Source organism: Pagrus major, chromosome 12 (assembly GCF_040436345.1).
Source record: "Pagrus major chromosome 12, Pma_NU_1.0".
Taxonomy (NCBI): domain Eukaryota; kingdom Metazoa; phylum Chordata; class Actinopteri; order Spariformes; family Sparidae; genus Pagrus; species Pagrus major.
Genome location: NC_133226.1, coordinates 14,979,602 through 15,003,680, shown reverse-complemented (window position 1 = coordinate 15,003,680; position 24,079 = coordinate 14,979,602). Strand labels below are relative to the sequence as shown.

General features: G+C 41.3%; 3 protein-coding genes across 3 annotated transcripts; 2 read left to right on the top strand and 1 right to left on the bottom strand.

Moving 5' to 3' along the window:
• Nucleotides 1–317: 317 nt before the first annotated feature.
• On the bottom strand, nt 318–5,415 carry LOC141006303 (uncharacterized). Its single transcript, XM_073478459.1, has 3 exons — nt 5,395–5,415; nt 4,860–5,061; nt 318–4,299 (listed from the first exon to the last, which is right to left on the bottom strand). The coding sequence occupies exon 3, from the start codon at nt 4,293–4,295 to the stop codon at nt 2,853–2,855; it is 1,443 nt and encodes a 480-aa protein (XP_073334560.1). The 5' UTR covers nt 4,296–4,299; nt 4,860–5,061; nt 5,395–5,415; the 3' UTR covers nt 318–2,852.
• Nucleotides 5,416–5,591: 176 nt separating this feature from the next.
• Nucleotides 5,592–14,607, top strand: LOC141005875 (protein phosphatase PTC7 homolog). The gene is made up of 6 exons (XM_073477926.1): nt 5,592–6,112; nt 8,270–8,449; nt 9,422–9,620; nt 10,625–10,748; nt 10,861–10,990; nt 11,323–14,607. The coding sequence occupies exons 1-6, from the start codon at nt 5,911–5,913 to the stop codon at nt 11,379–11,381; spliced, it is 894 nt and encodes a 297-aa protein (XP_073334027.1). The 5' UTR covers nt 5,592–5,910; the 3' UTR covers nt 11,382–14,607.
• A 1,489-nt stretch (nt 14,608–16,096) lies between these two features.
• Nucleotides 16,097–23,704, top strand: LOC141006279 (TBC1 domain family member 10A-like). Its single transcript, XM_073478430.1, has 9 exons — nt 16,097–16,674; nt 17,710–17,809; nt 18,288–18,395; nt 18,489–18,595; nt 18,705–18,819; nt 19,028–19,093; nt 19,640–19,829; nt 20,652–20,806; nt 21,006–23,704. Exons 1-9 carry the CDS (start codon nt 16,505–16,507, stop codon nt 21,411–21,413), a joined length of 1,419 nt encoding a protein of 472 aa, XP_073334531.1. The 5' UTR covers nt 16,097–16,504; the 3' UTR covers nt 21,414–23,704.
• Nucleotides 23,705–24,079: the final 375 nt, after the last annotated feature.

The following is a 24,079-nucleotide window of genomic DNA, read 5'->3' as shown; positions in this document are numbered from 1 at the left end:
AACTTGAGCTGAGAGCACCAACGATTAATAGAATTAAAATGACTTTCCAGATCACAAAATTGTTGTACCAAAATTTCCTCCAATAGAATTTGTCCGAAACTGCTGTATATACTGTATTCAAATGGCAAAATAACAGAAGCTTGCCATCAACCTTTGGCTGAGAGTTTAACTGTATATTGAATAGGAAACAGAAATAGTTAATCTTTGTTTCACTCTCTTTATTCTGTACTTTGATGTTATTATTTAATCAGTTAAATTCATTAAGGGTATGTCATAGACAGTGTTTGTGATATTATATCATTCAGACAGAGAAACCGTTATTGGATCACTCGTTTTATTTAACACATAAACATCCATGACAAACCATATTAGTCATATTACTGGATGAGTAACTCAAAGTGTTTACAACTGCAGGCCAAACCAGAAGATTTACACAGTCTACATTCCCAATATGAGTTCAATGACACAGTTACAGAATATCTACTCCTGAAGGGACATAAGTGCACTTTAAAGATATTCTACAGCCTAGATCGTATGAAAATGTGAAACTGTATGAAAATGGAAAATGTTTATTTAAAAATCAATTGAAAACATTTTGCCAGAATCAACAAAAAGGAACAGGAAAGGCCTTTGGAGGAGTGTGAAAAAAGAGGGATTTGAAGGGCGACTGGCCGGATCAGAACAAAGTTACAAAGAAGTTATAACACACTAAGTATTGTCTAATGTGTACTGACAACAGACTTCACTGAACACAAGTACACTGAAAAAATGAAATGAACAGTGATACTTTTACTTTAAATTGAACATTTACTTTAGTGAAAATCCCTCACTGACAGCCTACAATTGTAATCAAGCGTTTTTCAAAACACGGTTACAAAGTGCAAAGTTTAAGAAGGAATTAAAACATTCAGATAAAAGAAAACAAGCAGGAATAGTAAAAGAATAACGTACACAAAGGAATGATGTACAGATAAACTTCGCTATACACAACCCCACAAACCTAGTGGGAGTTAAAAGTCCACTTAACTGACTTTGAAGGAAAAGGAGAGCAGAATTTTCATTCCTGCAGAGACACACAGCATGACAGCCAGGGGAGGCAAGAGTTCAGAAAAAGCAAACAGAGATATTTACAGACCCGCCAATACCTCATCTTAGAGAGAGGAAGACGCAGAGATGTACTGACCAGCTCAGGCCTGGAAAATCTGACCAAGATTTGGGAACAAATCTAACCTTGACAGCAGTTCTCAGTTACCAGTTAATTTCCACCAGTGTCTGCTTCAACTTCCAGTGTTAATCTGGTCCTTCTGATAATAGATGTGACATTAAGAGTCTGTGTGTGATGATGAGTAAGGTAGAGGCACAGGATTAAAGCAGAATTAGTGCTGGGAGTTTTGGATTAAAGTGTTGAATTGTTGTGGATTGTATTGGTTCAAAAGCCTAGCTATCACCATGCTAATACAACACAGGCTAAAAGCATCAGGAGCTATTGTCAACAAATGCTTTTATTGTTCTCTACAGCTGCAGGCAAGGAAGCAACACCACTAATGACGCCATTTGCTGCACATCAAAGGACATACATTCACCTACAGCCTCTTACTGTAAAGGGCTATTACATGCAATCCACAATTCTACAGCCAACAAATAATGTGTGTTAGTATCATGTACCTGAGAAGGAGTGGGGCTATTCTGTACCAGACTGTCTTATAACTGTTATTAATTGTGGGATATTCAATCGTTTTACCACAGGCCCTTCAACATGTCCCTATGTGGTTAATTGATTTTCACCAATTTGTAGATCATGAGGGATGTTTAAGAGTTTTAGTACTATAATGTGCATTATCTTGTGAGCATCAAATGGTCTCATCAGGGCCATTACACAACAACGCAGAGCCAAATATCACCACAGATCCATCAGCATTTTGAGAAAACCAGTGTGGCCTGAAGACTTTTACATCTCCTTTCTTACTGATAATACGTCAAAGCACATTTGGAGTTGGGGATTGTTACTGAAACACAATGACAATCGGTCTTCAGTCTAACTTGATTCAACTCAGTATACTTATGTTGACGTGTATTCAGATTTAATAGTGGAACTTTGGCTTAAAGCATAAGTTTACCCAAAACTGATAATTCAGTCATTATCTACTCATCACTATGCTGATGGAAAGTCGGGCGGAGATCAATCAATTTGAGATCTTGGGGCTCTTGGAGACTTTGATTACGCTGGACGAGCCATACTAAGCCTATATCCTTATCCTTTAAATGCTCATATATTCGATTAAAGTAAATTTCCCTTTGATTAAGCATATTTAACCAATGACAGTCTGTTGGATCCTCCAGTCAATGAAAAGGATGAATGAATGATGTGATGATGTTAATTGGATGATTTTGTACATATATAAAACTCTTAATGTCACATTCCTATTTTACCTAAAGTAGAAGACCTATTGTCATAATAAATTGTCACAAAAAACTGAACGTAAGTAACCTGAATCTCTTTTCTATGCATTCAGTGCTCAACAATGTGGGATTAGAAAAGTGCAAAATGAATTCTTGATAAAATTAAAACAAAAAGTATGTGCAGTTTGCACAACACAAAACTGATCTGTCAAAATATTACATGACTGCTGCCTCTTAAAAATGACTGTTTTAGTTACTATACACACACTATATCATTTTGTTACCATTTGCAAGTTTTCTCTGGAAATAATAAATGGCTGACTAAATACGACCCACAGAGCTTGCAAGTATACAGCTATGGTTTGTACTGTGGAGATAATGGAGGTAAACTACATTAGCTGAATGTGGCGTGCAGATATAATGGGGGAAGTAGAAATCCCTTTAGGGTGTTCTCACTGCAAAAGAAGCATGCTGGACAGTAGCATAATGAGGGAGGTGAAAAGCTGAATCACCCCATCGCTCAGCGGGCTGCAGCGATTTCCAGGCTGGTATTGTTGCTTATTACCAGAGTGTGGCTCGGGTTTTCGTTCTTCCAGAAAGCTCTCAGAATACTCCATGTACAGCTCAACACAGCGTCGGGCCTTCAATTGCTCAATTAGGGACGGATATCCAATCTCCTCAATGCTGACGGTGTCATCATCTTCATCACCTCCACCCTGATTGTTAGGAGTTGTAGAGCTGCTGCCCTGATCTTTAAGAAGGTCAGTCCTATTCATACAGCGAGACATGAACTTGTCATAAGTCTCTGCCCGTGGTGGAGGCTTGTAGACATAATCACGGCCAAAGTCTTTCTCATCTGTGGACTGGGTGCCGTAACGGCGGTACATGTAGTTGTTGTAGTACTGCTCTTCTTCAGGGTTGCGAAAGTTGAAATGTGGTCGAGGGAAGCGGCCTAGACCGTATCCAACGGCCATTCCAGCCACAGCGCCGACGCCAGCTGCCACAATGGCTTTTTTGGCAAAACCTGAAGACTTGGGCTGATATCCCATACTCTGCACAGAACGAGAGAAAGGAGAGCCTCCCATCCCACCACCATAACCACCATGTCCGTAGCCTCCTCCACCAAAGCCAGGACTGAGGATCTTATTATTTGGGTTCCAGTTGGGGTAGCCACCAGGGTAACCACCACCACCATAGGGTTGACCCCCTTGGTACCCACCACCGTGACCCCAACCCTGTCCTGTGTTCCCACCTCTGACTGGGTAACCACCTGCTGCTGGGTACTGGTACGGGGACCTTTGGTTAGGATAGCCACCTGCAGCTGGGAAGCCCCCAGCACCTGGATACTGATTGGGATAACCTCCTCCAGCTGGGTACTGGTTGGGATATCCTCCTTGGTTGGTACCAGCTCTGCCTGGATATTGGTTGGGGTAGCCTCCAGCAGCTGGATTCTGATTTGGGTAGTTCCCTCTTGCTGGGTTTTGGTTAGGATATCCTCCTGCTGGATTCTGATTTGGGTACCCTCCAGGATTGGCTCTACCAGGATACTGGTTAGGGTTACTACCAGCTCCTGGATAACTTCCTGGGTTTTGTCTGGGGTATCCTCCCGGATTAGAGTTACCAGCTCCTGGATAACTTCCTGGGTTTTGTCTGGGATATCCTCCTGGATTAGAGTTACCAGCTCCAGGATAACTTCCACCAGAGGGATATGGATTGGGGTTTCGATTGGTACTGGATGGTTTTGATTGTGTCCCACCCCTGTTGTTGGAGGAGGATGATGATGTGCTTTTCCTGCCGCTGCTGCTGCCACCTCTTTTAGCCCATGTCGATTCAGTGTTCAGGAGAAACACAAGAAGGAGGCTCACAAGTGCTACCTCGCACAACCTCCCCATCATGGCCCTGAAATGAAGTGTTTCATGGTCAACATCATAAAAACAATGAAGAATTACAAATACAAACATTGCAAAAACAAACACTCCCTGCTCTTTTTTTCCCTGCGTGTTCCATGGGATGACATTGAAAGAAGCATAGTGTTACCATTTATATTTAATAATGAGCGACAATGGAGGGTTTTTTTTTATAGCTCCCCAATTGCATCCGTCTGTGAGCCATATAGCAGCAAATATCTTTCCTTTAAAGCGGAGCATTTTAATTATGTCAAGATAATCAAGCGGATATTCAAGCGCACTCCCATCATCATCATCTCATCAAGTGGTTAATCTAAAATTAATTGAATGAGTAAAATCCATTTTTACCACTATGAATTGACGGTGGCAGACGTTGTTTTTATTTTTAAACAGCGACAAACGACCATTGCATCATTATCATTATGCCCAGTCGCTTAGCTAAGCCGAACCACTAACGCTAAATTGTATTATAAAGGGCGTCTTTGCTTTCTCGTCGAGCCCAATCACAAAGACCATTACATCTTCAATAAGCATAAATGAATTTTTTCTCACCGTGAAATGGGGCTTTAAGCGGTCTGCTTCGACGGTTATTCGGTGATAAATGCGTTGTTGTCCTCTATCCCTCTCTGCTCGGTTATGGGCTCACTCTGGCTCTGCTCAGGGTGGTTTCGCCCGGTTGGGGGGGGGACGGTCGTTTTGATGCTCAGCGAGCACAGTGAGGCGGGGACACCTCCGTGAAATGATCTCGAAGAAGCTAGAAAACACCGATAAAAATAAAAATGTTACATTCACAGAAGTGTTGTGCTTTGAGAAGACTGTAACGTACGAGTGCCACTCATTTAAGGACCGAAACAGAGCTTGCTTAACCTAGCTTGAGCTACATTTTCACACAAAAAATCATCACACTCATGTCTCATCACACAACACGACAGGTACCTTTAATTGGTACAAAGAGACGGATATAATTTGAGCTGTGAGTTTTAGTAGCTCTGGAGACCTTGTTGAATTATCAAATAACTTTATCATTAACATGAATGTATCATAATGTAAGTAGGTGAAATGGTGCTGGTTCCGCCCAACGACCAACCATTACATCCAGTGACTCAGAACAAGTGCACCCCCGAAGCCTGCGTAGTTCCAAGGCAGCGCGAGCCCTCTGTCGGCGGCTCTGTGAACTGCACGTGTAAAGGGGCTGCGGGCTGCTCCCTCATTGGATGACACCGGTGAGCCATGACGTCAAGATTGTAAACGTTCGTCGAATACCCGTATGTACTCGCAGCATTCAGTCCGGTACACAGTGGAAACATGTCGGGGAGGAGAGAGCCCAGCGGAGGAACTGCGTCCGTGAAATGCACACCTGAGACATAAACTGGACGGACGGTGGCGTTTTTATGCGAGTTAGCAACCGCTGCTGGGGCCACGTTACTCTCACGAAGCAGGCCGGTCGGGACCGAATGGACGGATAAAGACAGACAGCCGGGGTTTGATCCGAAGAAGTAGCCTAACAGACAGGCGGCCGGGACGGGTGGAGAGAGAGAGAGAGGGGGGCAGCCAGCGTGTGTGTGTGTGCTCTAAACAAGACGGAGTTGGTCCTTGCTGGGGGATGTTATCCGTACTGTCTTATGGCAGACTGGTAGCCAGGGCTGTCCTGGGCGGACTCTCTCAGACTGACGGTCGGGACTACAGCCTGATAAGCGCCAGTTATGGCTTCGGTAAAGACTTTCGCAAGGGGATCCTTAAGAAAGGGATGTGCTACGGAGATGACGCCTGCTTTATTGCGCGGCACAGGACCGCCGACGTTTTAGGTAAGCTCTCAGGCACAGAAATCAGTGTTAATGTCTTGCAGGTGGACGGTGGACAGCCTCTGTGCTCAGGTGACCTTCAGTTAGCTAGCCTGCACGTGCAGCGACCCCTCGGATGACAACACAACAGCCCCCCTCCTCCTCCCCCTCCCCCTCCTCCAGCAGCAGATAGATGCATAACTTTTCTCCCCTCACAATAGATATTTCTGTCTTTAGTCTACTCAAAGCCGGGTAAATGTTTACAAGAGATCAGTGCAAAGAGTGCAACTGCAGTGTTATTATTCTGTGCATGACCTGCGATTATGTGCCGCTAGCGGGTAGTTTTGAGGTGAAACACCGAATGACCTTTCACCTAGATGAGCTCCAACCGAAGAATACACGTCGGTAACATAATAAATATTACATATTAAAACAAGGAGATGTAGATAGGCTTCATTAAAGGTGGCCGTGCCTGAAAAAGCTCCTGTTATAACGCCTCATACTTCATATTACAATGTCTTGCAAAGGTCAGAATGGTTGAGCATGGAGGCAGCCATGTTGCTAATAGCGTCAAGCTAGCCTGCTAGCTTAGCTGAGTGCAATTGCTTTGTCCTCACCGCCCAGCTGACAGGAGTGTTAACACAGGCAAATAGGGTATTTTACTGACCAAATGGCTTGGTCGACTCCTACAAGGCTTGTTTTTTTGTTTTTTATTCAAATCTCAAACAATGGTCTGTAATAAATGAAATGTATGGTGGAAATATGATGTCTGTTCTGTAATTTTGGTTTCATTTGTGGGAACTTCCACAGGAGGCACAAGGGGAAAATAAAACTGAGGATAAAGCATGATAACAGTGCTTGTTGTCGGTATGAATGTTTTATATACCATACCACATTTTATTCTTTCTGTTTTGAAATGGGGCATAACCGAAATGAACAGTAAGTTACAGGAGCAATTTGCTCACTAACAGAGGGATGCACATGGGCTTGAAACAATAGAGTGAAATACTATTAGTGTGCTTTGAAGATAAATATTATATTATTTGTTTTAAGTCAAAGTATTTGTGTTTCGGATGTTGGATGATCCATAACTGCATTTCAGTCAGAGGACTGTTTAATCTTGCAGCCTTTCCAAATGGCTCTTTTTATTATCCACTGAGCAGATATCCATTAAAAGTCATTGTGGTCAAAGCTGATGTATCCACTACCTAGATTGATCCAGTTTATTTCTCTCTAGCATTTGACTCATCTAAAAAGGTGTTGTTCACCACAACAGCTGTGATGCATGTGGTTTGGAACCAGCTGGGCTGATGTAACTGAAAACCAAACCAATAGTTGGAGAGCAAATGTTCCGATGGATGGCAGAAACATGATGATTTAATATTTAATCATGCAGGTTGTTTCCTCCTAACAAAAAACTTCCCCTTGTGGTGAGCATTTCTCAGGCACCTGAAGTGAAACCATGAATGTCATATTGTTTTGGTTTACCATTTCTTGGTAAATACATTTTGGTAAAGTTTATTCTTCTCACATAGTTATTTTGTGGTCTTCTTTACAATTCACACAGTGGTTAAAATCACAGTACTGTTAACTGTTTATACTGGAATATGGAATGAGGTGCTGAAGTACAAACGTAAAAGTATTAAAGATAATATGTATAATTTCTGCATTGAAATATCTAAAAACAACTACACCTTTGTTAAACATTTTGTTGAATTGTGCACTTAAGTTATCCCAAATGTTTCCAACTATGTTCAAACCCAGAAATTCGCAATTTTACTCAAGGTAATGGTGCCTTGCTTGGTCTTCTGCTGCTATATCTTCCAGGACAGTCAGAGAATGAATTTGAGTAAACACAACGTGAATAAAGCTTTAATGCATTACCTCATGATCAAAGGGTCTGGAGTTTGGTGCCTCACATCAATGTCTGTGTGTGTGTGGCCTCGTACAATTAAGTTATTTTTAATTGTTGATAAATCTTCCAGTTATTTTCAAGATTAATTTGCAAATCGTTGGTCTTTATTGTTGTTTTCGTTCTCTTAATCAACGTACAGTTTGAGCTCTTCAGTGCCTCGATACGTGTCATCACCTCGTACGACAAACAATGTGAGCATTTATTTGCAGGTGGGCGAACACCAAACATCATTTTAACAAAAATGTTATTTCCCCTTTCTCCATCAGGTGTTGCAGATGGTGTAGGTGGTTGGCGTGACTATGGCGTCGACCCATCCCAGTTCTCCGCCACCTTAATGAGAACCTGTGAGCGACTGGTGAAGGAGGGACGCTTCACTCCCAGTAATCCAGTTGGGATCCTGACCACTGGCTATTATGAGCTTCTACAGAACAAAGTTCCCTTGCTAGGTGAGTACACATGGGGACAACATCGCACAGATATCATATATTGTGGTACACACACAGTCAGAGGTAGAGTGAGTCATGCTTCCCATGTGAACAACCATTCTCTAAATAAATAACATAGCTGCAGGATGAGTCAGACTATGGGTAGTGGCCTTGCTTAGCAAGGTTTATAACATTATTACAACTTACTTTCATTTAATTTGCATGTCAGATGTTTTTTTTTAACCTGGCAAAAGGTGCATGAAATATGCAAATAAGATGCAGAATTTCAACTTCACCCAGTATTTTATTTTGTGTGGGGGTTGTTGACTGAGTGATGTAATCACTGTGTGAGGTAACTAACTAACATAATCAGACTGTATCTCGTTATGCCGACACATAATAGTTTAAACTCAGTGACCTTGTGGGGCTAAACGTGCAGGCTGAGCATTTTGCCTCATACCAGAGCTCCAAAAGGTCAAGAATCCATCTGTAACTGACACTGCAGGAGGGCTGAACAGTTTTTAAAAGCGTGCTCACATCAAAACATGTGACCAAGGTCACATTTCTTCTGAGAATCAGTATCCCTGACATACAACCAGCGCAGACGCTCAATGTTAGCCACCTCCCCCTGTCACGCTGTTTGTCAAATGGCCTACTTTTATTTTGGGAAGCTGTGACCAGGTCTGAGTTTGACCTTCGCTGCTCAAGGTTGCTTAGACTGCTGGCACACAAAGCTGTAGTCACTAGGACAAGCAGTCCATGACCCCTGGGTTTGTTTTCCTTCTTTTTTTGGTGTGAGACCACTTGCAAATTGTATCATAAATCCCACCAACCCAATATGGAAGCATGAAATTCATTCAGCATTGTACCTGTCTTGAAAGGGAAGCCTCTTTTGTTCTTACCTGTCCAAACTGGAAGATCTCTTCTCAAATTTCACCTCTCTGTCTATATGTCCATAACATTTTTGTTGTTTGCACTCTTCTGTTTTTATAGGGAGCAGCACAGCCTGTATTGTGGTTCTGGATCGACGGAGTCACCGACTACACACGTGTAACCTTGGTGACTCGGGCTTCCTGGTGGTTCGGGGGGGAGAGGTGGTTCATCGCTCAGACGAACAACAGCACTATTTTAACACGCCCTTCCAGCTGTCCATCGCTCCTCCGGGAGCTGAAGGGGTGGTGCTCAGTGACAGGTCGGTAGTTCTTTGACACAAGTGAATAAGAGAGAGGTCAAAGTGAAATTGTCCTTTGTTGCTCTGCATTTTATGGTGCAAAACAAATTCTTAAAAAAGGGATATGTCCACTTTGATTTTTGCTTCCATACAAGTGTTCAGACAAGTGAGTCAAACTGGATCTCTTAAAGCATCTTGTATCATCTCATGTGGGCAGCAAACCCAGTTGCAGTAAGAACTTTTAAACAGTGTTTGCAGGATAAACAAGACCTACTTTGACTTCACAAATACACAATTATTTCTTATATCGCCCGCATGGAAAATCCTCTTGTATCCTGTTTATAGTTTGTTGTTTTTCGTTTACAGTTCAACCATTTTAAAGGTGAACACACCATCATCTTTATTATCATTACAATCTAAAAAACATGCACATGCTTATTAAGAAAAAAATGTTTGGAAATTTCCAGAATCATTTAGATTACAAAATATTTCACACAATACAGCCATATGCATAGGCTTGTCAGAGAAGTGTCACAATTTGATTCTGACAATGGCAGCCTCATTAACAAGGGATAAACCTTTTGTAATCCATTTGGAGCAGCCCTGAGGTGTTTTTTTTTCCCAACTGGTTTAATCCGCTTCTTCAGGTGAGGAAAATTTTAAGATTTAGCTATTCAGCAGTAAGCATTCCTTTTTAAGGTACATTTGTGGCTCTGTGGTGTGTCACCTTGAAATAAAAATCCTCAAGATGAAGCACGAAAGGCTTCCAGAAAATAACCTGAGTCTTGGCTGTGATGCCAGCAAGCAACAGGACCTCTCTGTGTCTGGCAAGGACACACAGGGCAGGCTGACAGTCAGCTTTCAGATTAAACACCCACGCCGCGTCCAGCCTCACCTTCGAGATTTGGCAGAGTGTCTTCTGACCTGCTTAATTCCATATTGGAAACTGTTTAAAGCGGGTAAGGCGCCGCATGCTCCTGTTTCACTTGTGACTGATCTTGCCGCGCCGCTCCTGTGTCCTCTAGTCCTGAAGCAGCGGACAGCTCCTCCTTCGACGTGCAGCTCGGTGACATCATCCTGACGGCAAGCGACGGCCTCTTTGACAACATGCCAGACTACATGATTCTTCAGGAGCTTAAAAAACTCAAGGTGACAGCTTAGTTATGCTTTCACAAATGCTGTATCTAGTTATTTTAATGAAAATATGTGCAGAATAACTGTTTCTCACCCTCTTAATGATTTTTATTTTTACTCATTTCAGACTACCAACTATGATAGCATTCTGCAGACTGCACAGAGCATTGCAAAGCAAGCTCACGACCTTGCCTACGACCCCAACTACATGTCTCCTTTTGCACAGTTTGCCTGTGACAATGGCCTGAATGTACGAGGTAAATATACAGTGCTTCAGATGCTGTCTTTTCCCATTTAAAAACACCAATTTGTCTGTCGCTGACAGCCGGAAACATCCTGTTCACAGAAAATAATAAAACCATGGACTCTTGAAAAGCCTTGAGCAAGTTGAGGGCCATCTTTGGCTGTGTTCACACCTTTAGCTTGCCCCCCTCCCCCCGTCCCAGCCAAAGCTAAATAAAAAGGGAAATGTCGTTATGCTCCCAGCATGAAGTGTCAGTGAGTGACAAATATCCTTGCAACCTTGTGGGGGTAAAATCTGGTTGGAAGTGTTTGCACGGTTCCTCATACTTTTTTTCTTGTCCTGCAGGAGGGAAGCCAGACGATATCACGGTGCTGCTGTCCATTGTGGCTGAATATACAGACTAGAAGTGTGCGCAACAGTGTGTGTGTGTGCTTCTCTGGGGCTGGTCCTTCCTTCCCGTCTGCCTGAGTCTTCCACCTGCAGCCCTCCCAAAAAATGCACTGCATCCTGTGGGCTGACAGGGGAGGCCCACCAACACGACGCACACTCCTCCCTGCGGGGCTGACGTCCCATGTACATGTTTTTGTTTTCTTCCTCTTGTTTTGTTTTGGTGCTTGAGCGGTCGAGGGGGAAGCAGGCAGCTAGGACATTTTCATGTTGATCATGATGCAGGAGGAGATGAGTACGACGGGCTGAGGGGGATGCCTTTCAGTCTCTAATGTGTCATTGCGTGGCATCAACACTTTTGAGTGGATGTGACAAGGAGGCAGTGCAGGACAGTTTGCGTTGACTGAGGGCCTTAAAACCTGGTAGTCCTCATATATAAAAAAGTAATATTAGAAGAGGAGTAAGCCATGGTTTTGGATTCATTAGAGCGTAGTTCTGGAGTTGACTATTGAATCCAGCTGTCTGTTGTCCCAGTTGTTAATCTGTTCCATGTTGTAAATGTGTTTGAAGCATATAGAGGGACTGAGGAAGCTGATGTTGGGAGTGGATGGGTGTTGTTTTAAAGTGAGATTCAAGGGTTTTAGTGTCTTGGGTATGGGAATGTGAACGATGGAGGAGCTTACTAGTATAGGCTCAGATCAAAGAAACCTGTAAAGGGAAAACGTAACAACACTTAGAGTTAGAGCTTACATGTGAAGGTTGATCAGGTTTCGTAACTAGGCTGGGGGCGCACATCCTGATGAGTTGTAAATATTTTTGTGTTTTCAGGGCTACGTTCTGGCCTTTCAATTGTGTTTGCTTTGGTCGTTAAAGCAAATTCTGTTACTAGATGTACACATGCATTCATAAATATATTTTTCCTGTGTAGATGTTAGGCTGCATTCAGATGTATTCAGGCAGACCGTAGACAGCAAACCGGATATCATTTTAGTGGATGAGTGCAGGATGGTAAAATAAGGTGAGGCTGACAGGGAATTGTTATAACTTTTCGTCCTCACACAAGGGGAAAGCACGTGTGATCTGGACAAGGAGAAACTAGATTACTAGAATAATCACATAAAATAATAGAATAATTTTCTTCAATACATTTTATTCTATTCTTTCTAAACAATACAACACAATTAGTCTCGATATCAAATATCCCAAATTTGATATCACGGTATTCCCGCCCAAATATCGCGTAGACGATATTATCGTCGCTTGGACTGCGATGGGTGATGGACTCTGAGGTGAGACCGTAAATTTGTGGTGTTGCACTGTTTAGTTGACACCTGCTTATGGCAAAATGACATGTAGCCTTATTCGAATCCCTTGGCTCAGAAACCAAGTCCCCCATGCCTGTATGTTAAAGCGCTCCATACATGCCGCTACATCGGGCCAATTAAGATTTAGTAACCTCCCAAATATCGATACGTGTTGGCACTGCTGCCACGACAGTTCTGCGTGCATTTTCTTTTCAACATATAAGCCAGAAGATGACGTAACAGCTGTTCGACATTTTTAAAAAATATTGCAAATTAAAATTAAATGTAATATCGACACTGGGAAATTTTTTTCATATGCCGTCCATAAGGTGTTGTCTGTCTGCCGTTTACCATCCGCCTAAATGCGTGTGAATGCAGCATTAATCTTGAAGTGAGCTTTATCAATCCCACACTTCCACATTTGCTGAAATGAACAAGAAGATATGTGCTGAGATTAATCGGTACAGCTGTTGTGTGGTAGGAAAGGATGTTAAGTGTGTGTGTGTGTGTGTGTGTGTGCGCGTGTGCGCGTGTGTGCGCGCTTGAGAAGTGTGTGTGGTATATTTAATGTTATTTTGTTATCTCACAAAGCTAAAGCTAGCATCTGGGAATGCTTACAGTTGCAATGATAGGTCAGGCATGAATTCAAAAGAAAAAGATGTATTTTTTTAACGTTGTTTAGTTTTCAAAGTAAGAGTTTGAAGTGTCTGCTGAAATGAAATATGTGTGATGGATGACAAGAGATCCAGCTATCTTAACAAGAATCAGGTGTGTGTGGGGGTGCGTGTGAGAAATGTTTTTTATTTTTCCGTTCCCTCTCCCTTTTACTTTTGTTTGCTGCTTCTCATTTTTAATTAAGATGTCTGTATATGACTTGATTTATATGAACACAGTCACCATGATTGTAACGAGTGCGTGTGTAAATGTGTGTGCTGCAACAAACGACATTAATCAAAGACATTGATAATACTGTTCTGCTCCTGATAGTTTGTCCCTTTTTATCTAACAGTTCACCCAAGTGGTTTGGACAATGTCTTTACAGTTTAAGAGCAGGTGCACCAAAGATACATTTTCTTTGTGTATGTAATTAAGCTTTGTTGTTACAAACATCAGACAGCAATACTGTAAATTCCTTGTGCTCTGAATCTTGTGTGATGGCCGGGAAGGGTGGGTAGAAATGTTCAGAGGGACATTAAAATGTCTTTTCTATGCCTACAGTTGTTTTTCTCAGAACATATTCTTGGTTTAAGTTGTATGCGACTGGTTGCAACAAAGTATAAGACAGGTTTATGAAACCAAAGAAGGAAAGCCATATATAAACACATGATCGGGGCACTGCTCTGCAAGCCCTGCTGTAGATTTAATGGTGTGTATTCCTCATACACATAATGGAGACAATTATTCGAATGCTATCTGTCTTACTGTTCGCACTGTTCTTCTTTGCATGGTTTCTGTCTCAGCCACTTTACAAAGTTATTTTCACACAGTTGTTAGAATGGTTGGTTTAATATGTTGTATAAAGGTTCTGAACTTGTATTTACTTCAAAGATATTTCACAAAAAGATGCAGAGGGATGGGGTGGTGAGATAGGTAATGGTGCTGTGAACTTTAAGTATGAGGGTGAGCACAGTTTCAGCCTTAACAAATAGCTAGACCTGTAATCAAGAGGCCTTTCTTGTCATTGCAAGCTTGTCTCGTCTTGGTCATGTCGCCCGGTGTTTGACGTAAATGAAGTGTGCCCGTCTGTCTCTCCTGTAAAGCCGTTCTCAAAGGTGCTTCTGCAGTCTGTATGGTACGATTGTCCTCTTTTCAGCAAGCGATGTTTGTGCGTATGAAAGATACACCTATGTCTACAGTGTAACAATGCAGGTCTAATTTATGTAAATATGTTTTAAAATATGTACAATATTTAAATAAAGAATCTAGTATTTATACTAAATTTGCCTAAGATTTTTCCTGATGCCATTACATGTTTCATTTTCAGAAACGGAAGACACAAATTGTGATTGAGAAAATTTGAACATCCTCAATATGAGATGATAAACTTCCTGTACTGACACATTTACCAAATGTTTCTGACTACTTTATTTGCTATGATCCTCGACTGCTGCAAATATCGAAGCGGGTTAAATAAGTTAAGACAGCAGCTACATTTATAAAAAAAAACACCTGTATTATTGATAAAGTGTGAAGAGCATGTTTAAAGATCAACAACACTGACAAACTGTTTATGTATACAAACATGCCAGATATTTGCATATATGTCTACATACACACCAGCATGTAAGAAATCCATAAGAATAAGTAGTGTTAGGCAGCAAAGTGCATTTACCCAAGTACAATTTTGAAATTTACTGTATTTCTGCTATTTCATACTTCTACTCCACTATACTGTGTTTCAGAAGGAAAATATTGTACTTCTTACTCTATTACATTTATTTATCACATATATATTTATTATTTATTATTTACTTTTACTTTTATAATATCCCATAATAAGGTAACAATATTACTCTGAAAGGGAAGGGACACTGCAGTATGTGTGCTCTTACTTTGAAATCTTTTAGTATATTTTGCTGAATTAAAAGTATAATTATAAAAGCAGGACAGTATTTTTACATTCACTAGTTTTACTAAACTAGTTCAAGGATATGAGTACTCCTTCCAACACTGGAGGCCACAGATTATTACAATGTTCTGTTAAAGTCAAAGTATATGCAGGTATATATATATATAAATATGGTAATTTCACCTCTCATGATCTTCATATCTTCTTACTTAGGCTAGACTAGTTCACCAGTGAGTGAACTACTTTTAAATGTACTTAATTATTTTCAACAAGGCCCATGACCCCCACTGACACTGACCCCTCTCCCTCCCCCTTCACTTACATTACATTAATGTAAGTTTTAGTCACCAGATGCTCTTATTTTGCACATTGTAATATCAGTATCTACTGCGACCTTGCACAATCTAGGTCAAACTTTTTGCACTACTGGATAAATCTGGACAGTCTTCACCTACTTTAAAATCGGTCACACTCTATTTATATTTATATTCACACTCTATTTATATTTTTATAGTTTTATTATGTCTTTCAGGTACTTTTAGTATTGTTTGTTGGCAATAAAAGCAATTCTGATTCTAATTAAACATATAGAGGTATTTTCTAAAGAGGGACTACTGCTGCATCCACAGTTTTCCAGTTTCTATTGCTATGGGAAATATACCAGCTGTATCTGAGCACACAAACCCTACAAAAGTGTGTTTAAATTAGAGCAGTAAAACCTGTGTAATAACAGGGATAGATGCTGTACCTGAACATGTGGCTTTCAGCAGTAGATGGCAGTGGAGAGTCATAGGATGCCAGGGATGTTATGTTTACTTATCTGCTCCAGCCTCTCTTCCTTGTAGCCACCAGCTAGCCTACATTCCTGCTGACAGCAGAGATCCAGGCTAAAGTAGGTAGGTGTGTGTCAGCTGACAGTTGTGTGATGCTAGCACGTTAGCTTCGGGTGATACAATGGTAGCTGCGTTTGCTCTTTAATAGTTTGACATTATTTTTGAGTGACCAGAACGTAAACCGAGCGACCAAAGTAAACAGGTTTATCATGAAACAATTTCTCCAACCTTAAGTGGCTTTTTTTTTTATAGCAGTAACGCGCGAGCAGCTAGGAAGTAAATCCTCCTAGCAACCGGAGCTAGCTGTGACAGTCGGTTAGCTAGCCAGCGGGCGTCTTCATGGAGAGCTTTGAGGTGTTGTTAGCTAAGCCTTCGAGATTTGTCTTCAGATTATAGACCGGCCGGCGGCTTCTGCTAATATAAATGTTGATTAAATGGCAAAAACTGAGCAGGGCAATGGACTTCACTTGCGGGGCAGCGCAGAAAAGCTGACAGATAATGGGAAAGGGTCCGACCCAGAGGCAAACGGCAATGTTGACCCCGGGGAGACAGAGGTGGACAAGTACGGATTCTCAGGAGGAGCACAGCAGCACTCCGGACAGAAGTAAGTGGGGCTTCATCATGCTCAATAAAGTAGTCAGAGGAGATTCACATGACTGCTTTAGAGTTAGTCTAGCACTGTTGTGAGTTAAAAAGATGGTCTGCCTCTCCTCTACACACTAACACACTGTAAATGTTAATAGCTTAATAGCTCATTAAAGTCCCACTCCCCTCAAAGTATTGTTTATCTTCCTCTCCTCTGTGTAAAACAATGTGTGTGCAGAGTTTGACACTACATTCATTCAGTTTCAGTTTTCTCTTTGCTCACTGAAAATCTGATTTTAAAAAAGTGGGCAGTCAGGCATGAGATGTGACATCACACATAGTTTGGAAGCCAACAGACTGAATCACAGTGTTTGTTTACAGTTACTCTGCATCACGCACCAGCATACACAACATTTTATTCTCTGTTTGTATTTACGTCTAACTTATCTAAAATGCGCGTGCTGTATCTGTCTATCTATCTAATGCTAATTTTAACCTTGCCTTGAAAATTGTACAGCACGTTAGTCACGACTTGGAAAAGTGACGCTGGGAGAAATGAGCTAACCAGGCCTCCTGGTCCCGTCATCTGCCAGTAGATGTTTAGTGGTTGTGTTGTTAAGATGCCGTATGCAAAAGCAACGTCAGTCAGCTCTTTAAATTTGTTTGCCAAGAAGGCATTTGTTTGGCGGATCAGGACAGGAAAGTGTGTGTATGACAGCATGACAGCTCTGATCTTCGGTCGGACTGTAGTGAGGTAAGATAATGGTGCAAGTTTTGTGTAAGCGGTCGTAGGGAACTGAGCAAGGGGAAAGTTCTCCCACAGCTTCCTGTTTTCCTTGTACTCTGCTGCCGTTGGCAAGTGTTCCACTGTTTTGTCTGAGGTTAGATTTCCTGTGTGGACGAGGAAGAGATGAACCACTGTCCCTCCTCCTCTGATGGCAGGATTCTCCTGTCATAAGTACAGGGAAGTGAAGCAGTGCAGTGCAGCCATCGTCAGTTTGCATGAAAATAATGTGATCACGTTATCAGTGACATTTGTCTCCGATCTCCACAGTGCTGAAGAAGTCCCCATTGAGGTGCTGAGGGAGCGGGAGGCAAAATGGCTGGAGATGCTCAACAGCTGGGACAAGTGGATGGCCAAAAAACACAAGAAGGTCTGCTGAATAAATTAGATCGGATCACTTCTTCTTCGGTCAATAACGTCCCCATCATAAGTTGCTTGATTTCGTCCTCTGCTTGGAGGATAACAAGCTCCCAGATCTTGTTATCTCCCCAATTTGCGGACATCTTTGGTTGATCTTCTTCTTCTTTGAGTTAGCTGCTAACTGCTGCTAGCTTCTTTTTTAAATCTCCCGGTTCACACACATCGTCAAAACATCACACCCCTGTCCCATCCTGCCACCTCGTCAGCTCACTCCTTTAAAAGACATCAGTTCAGCTCAGCTACTGCCTCCGCTGCCGGCTCAGAGGTGGAACAACAACGACTCCCCACTCATCTTTATAGCTTTTATACAGAACAGTGATATCAAATAAAGGCAGCCTTGAACAGGCTGTGTAAAAGAGGCTTTTGTTCTTTTCTCCTGTTCTTCCTTTCTCTTGCTTCCAGTTAACTGTGCGTGTGTTGAATAACAGGTGAAAGAACGTTGTCAGAAGGGGATCCCTCCATCCCTGCGTGGCCGGGCCTGGCTCTTCCTCACTGGGGGCAAAGTGAAAAGGGAGCAAAATCAGGGCAAATTCCAGGTCAGTCCTATATTTGTGATCCCTAGTGTGAAATGGTCCAAAAATGTCAAGTATAATTTTGTGAAAGCTGACAAAATGTTGTTGTGCTTATAGGAGTTGGACAACCAGCCAGGAGATCCTAAATGGGTAGATATTATTGAGAGGGACCTCCATCGACAGTTCCCCTTCCATGAAATGTTTGCAGCGAGAGGAGGTCATGGGTAAGCACTGTCTTCTGAAGGCCTATCATGATGCCTATCAGTGTGTTTATGTGGCTGAATGTCATTTTTGAATATACATCATTTGTATACTGTATGTTCATACCTTCAGGCAGCAGGACCTGTTCCGCGTGCTAAAGGCTTACACTCTGCATCGTCCCGAAGAGGGTTATTGTCAGGCTCAGGCTCCTATCGCTGCTGTACTCCTGATGCATATGCCAGCAGAGGTGAACAAACACTAATGATTCAACCTTTCCGAAGATGTTTTCTGTTAGAAATTAATATAGAGATTATACTCACTGATCTGATGATAGGATTAAGAGAAAAAACAGGGCAAAGAGTGTGAAAGAAAAGTATAATTTCTATGTCGGAGTAGTTCAGTCTTAATAGTGATTTTTATTACATGTCTAACCTTGTTTCTCTTCTTTGTCGTAGGATGCATTCTGGGTTCTTGTCCAGATTTGTGAGAAATACCTTCCTGGATACTACAGTACAGGGCTGGTAAGGGTCCAGACAGACACACTGTCACGTCATTTTGCAAAGGAGACTTTGACACCATAAGAAAAGTTAGAGAACATAGAGAACAAGCACAGCCTGTAACAGGGTGATATATTCACAGTGTCCAGCATGTCAATTATTATCCATCAGAATGTACTGTGTACTCCTCAAATGAATCTATTAGAAGAAAAAATAAACCCACAATATTGAAGCAAGAAAACTTTTCTAAAGTCTGCATTTCTGCCACATTATAGGACTGCCTCTGGGCATTTATTTACATTGTCCAGAGATTACACTGTAGGCCATCATAATGAGGTCTCATAAAACAAATTGTCAGTTCACTTCAGTTTACAGAGTGCACGTAATACGTGGCTGGTGGTGGTAGATTTCTCAGGCCAGTGTGTCTCTAGCTTAACACTGATATGCTCACAACCTAATAACATGAGGTGGTGACCAGGCTACAAGGACGACATAATTAGATTAAACAACAAGAACGGTGTCTGTTCTCTCTCTCCCTTCCCTGACTGCTGTTCCTTGTCGTCTCCACAGGAGGCGATCCAGCTGGATGGGGAGATCCTGTATGCTCTGCTGCGGCGGGTCTCTCCTGCGGCCCACCGGCACCTGAAGAAGCACAAGCTGGAGCCCATCCTGTACATGACCGAGTGGTTCATGTGTGCCTTCTCTCGGACTCTGCCGTGGGCGTCGGTGCTGCGTGTCTGGGACATGTTCCTTTGTGAGGGTGAGATACTGCACTAATGTATTTATGATATTATGAATGAGAAAGCATTACACCAAAAGCGGTTTCCTCAGACCAATCAAGTCATTCTTACAGAGATTACATCATGAGATTGCACACTGGGCAAACACAGCTTGTGTTTACGTCAAGTGATCCTTTAATTCTTTAGAAACCTGCTGTCTTTGTTGTTTAATTATGAGTCTGGCATGCCCAGTGTTTTACCTGTAGAACACCAGAGGTAATACACAATAGCTGGCTTAAAAGACAATGCGATAACGTATTTATTTAAGCTTGGGGTTACGTAGCAGTATTTAATCTTCCCCCAGGCAGGGCCTTATCATCCTCCTGTTTAATTTTACTTGTAAAACACCAGAGCACAATCACCCTTAAAGTAACAAGGCAAATGTTGAATACATGAAGCCTGAATGAATATGAGAATGTGTATGAAATAGTTCACCTCACTGCCAGGTTGTTGAACCCAATCTTTGTTGCAAGACCAGAGTTATGAATCTAATATCCACTTTTTTCTGTCTGTCTGTAAAATATAAGAGAAGACATATGGTGGATACATATACTCCTGGCCAAATATTACTCAGATACAAGTGAAAGTTAGTCAAATTTCTACTTGAGTTAAAGCTCTGGAGTTCTTGCTTTGAAAAATACTTAAAGTAAATTTTCTTTTAATGTCAACACATGAATGTGAATCCACTGCGTACACAAGGCATTTCTAATACTGTTTTTATTTTACAAGATCAAAACATATACATCTGAAGTCAGTAAATAAAGTACAGACACTTGAAAAATGTGATGTGATGCTGTTCTCAGGAGTGAAGATCATCTTCAGAGTGGGCCTGGTTCTCCTGAAGTGCACACTCGGATCTCAAGAGAAACTGAAGGCTTGTCAAGGTCTCTATGAAACGATGGAGCTGCTCCGAGCGATACAGCCACAGTACATGCAAGAAAGTTTCCTGGTGCACGAGGTACACTTACACTTCCGTCAAGGTTGTAGTCTGTATTATCCATTTTATTGTTTTGACCCGGCACCTATTGCACACTCAGCTATCTTCCCCTTTCTTTGACTTTGCCCTCCTCTGGTAACAGTGATAGACTTAACCTGTAATGTGCTGGAACATTACTCACTTACTCATGATTCACACTCCTTCTCCCCTTGTGTTTCAGGTTATTGAGTTAGTGGTGTCTGAGAAAGACATTGAGAAGGAACACAATGCTCAGCTGCGGCGCTGGAAGGAGTCTCACGGAGATCTACATTGCAAGTCCCCTCCCAGGATGCACGGCGCCAAGGCCATCATGGCTGCCGATCCACCCAGCCGACAGGACCTGAGACAGAGGCCTACGATCATCGTGGAGTCTCCTCTGGCAACCAAGACAGATGGGGTGAGCGCAGACAACGGCAAGCAAAGTAGAATGACTCAAGATGGAAAACCGAAGGAAACAATCCTTCCGCCGCAGGAGACTGTTAATAATCCTTACCTTCCACCCAGTGACCCCTCACCTCTCCTCGAACACATGACCGTACAGGGGTCCAAAGAGAGTCTGAGCAGTGCAGAGCATGACACTTACCTGTAGCAGGGTGAGTGTCGCAGTTTACACACATAAATCATTCCAACTCAGCAGTGACACTCATCACAGTTTTCAGCCTCACATGTCACAACTGTCAGTGACATGACATCCCTTTCTGTGATATAGAGCAACTGTATTGTCATAACTGTGACATTAAGTAAAAAGTTTTACAATCAAGACAATCCAGGAAAAGTTGTGGGATTTAAAATTAATCTCAGACATTTGTAAAAGTAATCATATCATCAAAACTCGCACAAGAAATGCCTGTGACTACCAAGCAGTCGCCGTAATACTCAACACATTTTCAGTGTCGTATAATTTACACAGGTTGTTGTTGTTGTTAACTGCAGTTTTAATGAAGTAGTACAGTCGTTGAAGCCTCGCATAATAGTTTAGCAACTGTTTCAAATGTAATGGAAATGTGTAATTTCCAGGGAGTGACACCAGATGGCGACGATGTGACCTCACGTCTATGAGGTTTTAACTCATGGGAGTATGGAGCTGTTAGCTTCATATGACTGAACACGTTGGGAACAGCTACTGCTGATATTTACCTACTAAAAGCAGTGCTCAGATATTTTTCCTCAGTTATAAATGAAGTTTGACTTGATGAGGTCATCTCTAGAGCACTTTGCCTTTATAGTCTTCCTCTTTGCCTGCATAAGTCACTACGTTGCCAACACAGAGATTGGTAGTTATCCTGCTTTTCTAGACTCAGTCACTGGCACTATTATGCAGGTACACAATTTATCAGTGTGTCTGTTAAACACAGTCTTGTGACAGTTATGCTGCATCTATTAGTTTTTCTATGCTCATGTTGAACACTTGAGGGCATCCTGAGATTATCTCTCAGCCTCAGCAGTGGCCAGCAGTAAAACTGAAACAAGCTTTGTGAGTCTCAGATGAAGGAAAAAAGTGTGCAGGGAAATTTTGTGCCACTAAGCCAAAGATTTTTAATGCATGTAGCTAATGTATATGTTGTCTAAGCAAGTTTATTCAGTCATATTGTGATAAAGTGATTGTCAGTTTGGGAGAGCACTAAGTTTTTATTTATGTCATGAATGAGATATGGTAAAATGCCATTTTGAAGGACGCTAATATGAAACTGTTTTATTTTGTTTTTGTCTTTACAATCGTGCTTAAAGGCTTGTGGGTCCTAAACTGAAAGATATCCCATTTTAAGCTGAAATGCAAACCATTGGGAGATTTTTTTTTTGTCTGCAACACACAGAATCTAAACACTCAACAAGTTGGATTTTTCCCAGTTTTTGATTTTCTTTTGTTAGGCTGAAATGTGATGAAACGAGAACCAGGTTTTGTCTTCTCAAAACTGCTCTGATGAAGTTTTAAAAATCAAAACTATAAAAGAATCATGGGGTCCAAGTAATGTACAAATATCATCTTCAGCACTTCTTTTCTAAAGGCATGTTTGGCTAAAAATGAACCAGAACACTGAGTCTCTTTATTTTTTTAAAATCACATGACCCTACAGCAAAAGGATTTTGAGAAAAACAAAAAAAAACAATTGAGCAGCAAAAGATATTAAAAGTCAAGGAAGCCACCAATCTTTGATAATGACCAAACTGTATGTGTTGATACTCATTTTTATCTGAGATGTTTCAATGAAGAAATAATGAATTCTTAACATTTAACACTGAAAGTCCTGGACACTTCTTTACCAGCACTTACATGTGTAACTCTACATCAGATTATATGCTGTCAACGGGTTTTAAAATGGAAAATGGTAGTGGGTATGTGTTGATTTTAAACACTGTGGAGATATTCATTTTTAAATATGTGCTACGGGTTTATTGTTTTCTGCTTAGTAGAAGGCACTGTTTACCTTCCATATCTTCTGAAGCTTGTTATAATTAGATTTTAAACATTTTCTGTAGCAAGAACACAGATCACATTAACCGCCGTGCAATTCATCATTTGAGCTTTCATACTTTCACGTAGATGGTGCCACTGAGCTTCAACCAGGGACTGAATGACTTGTTGCTCAGTCGTTCTGAAGGAGGCATCTAAAATGTAATGTTGACTTCTATGAAAGGATTTATTTTTTAAGTACACTCCATGTGGACAGTGCTCCTTATTAAGAATCATTGTAACTGTTATGATTTAAGAAATCATTGATTGAGCCCGAGGCGTGTAAATCTGCAACCTGCTGTCTTTGTCAACATGTAGGACTTTATTTCTGATCTATGTGCTGATTCTATTTGAAATCAACTCCTCAAATCTATAAGCTGTTTTATACCAAATGTCATTTAAATCAATAAAAACTGAAAACATTTGCAGATCTGTCATATTTTCCTTATTTTACACTGACAACAAACCTCCTTGTTTTGCCCACATTTAAAGGTGCGGTATGTAGTTTTTGTAGTAAAGTAATTTAAATCAGAAGAGAAAAATGTTTTCAAACTCTCTTCATTTTCATGTCTGAATAAACAAACTGACCTTAAAGGACAACACAATTTCATACTGTTTTACTCTGTTTATATTTGGCGGTCCCTGCCACCTTTCTAGCTGTTCTGGGGACCTTATTTTCCTCCGAGGAAGGCTTATTTTCTAAATTATGGAAGCAATAAATACTTTTGAGTTTGAATTTTTACTTTAATAATATTGTAACTATTACCTTCCTGAGTTTCTGCATTTATTTTCCAAAACTACAT

Coding starts and splice junctions, on each gene's coding strand:
- LOC141006279 (XM_073478430.1), top strand. CDS start 16,505: ATGGCAAAAACTGAGCAGGGCAATGGACTTCACTTGCGGGGCAGCGCA. Junction 18,396..18,488: donor AAAATCAGGGCAAATTCCAG/GTCAGTCCTATA, acceptor TTGTGCTTATAG/GAGTTGGACAACCAGCCAGG. Junction 18,596..18,704: donor GCAGCGAGAGGAGGTCATGG/GTAAGCACTGTC, acceptor TCATACCTTCAG/GCAGCAGGACCTGTTCCGCG.
- LOC141005875 (XM_073477926.1), top strand. CDS start 5,911: ATGTTATCCGTACTGTCTTATGGCAGACTGGTAGCCAGGGCTGTCCTG. Junction 10,749..10,860: donor AGGAGCTTAAAAAACTCAAG/GTGACAGCTTAG, acceptor TACTCATTTCAG/ACTACCAACTATGATAGCAT. Junction 10,991..11,322: donor CAATGGCCTGAATGTACGAG/GTAAATATACAG, acceptor CTTGTCCTGCAG/GAGGGAAGCCAGACGATATC.
- LOC141006303 (XM_073478459.1), bottom strand. CDS start 4,295: ATGATGGGGAGGTTGTGCGAGGTAGCACTTGTGAGCCTCCTTCTTGTG.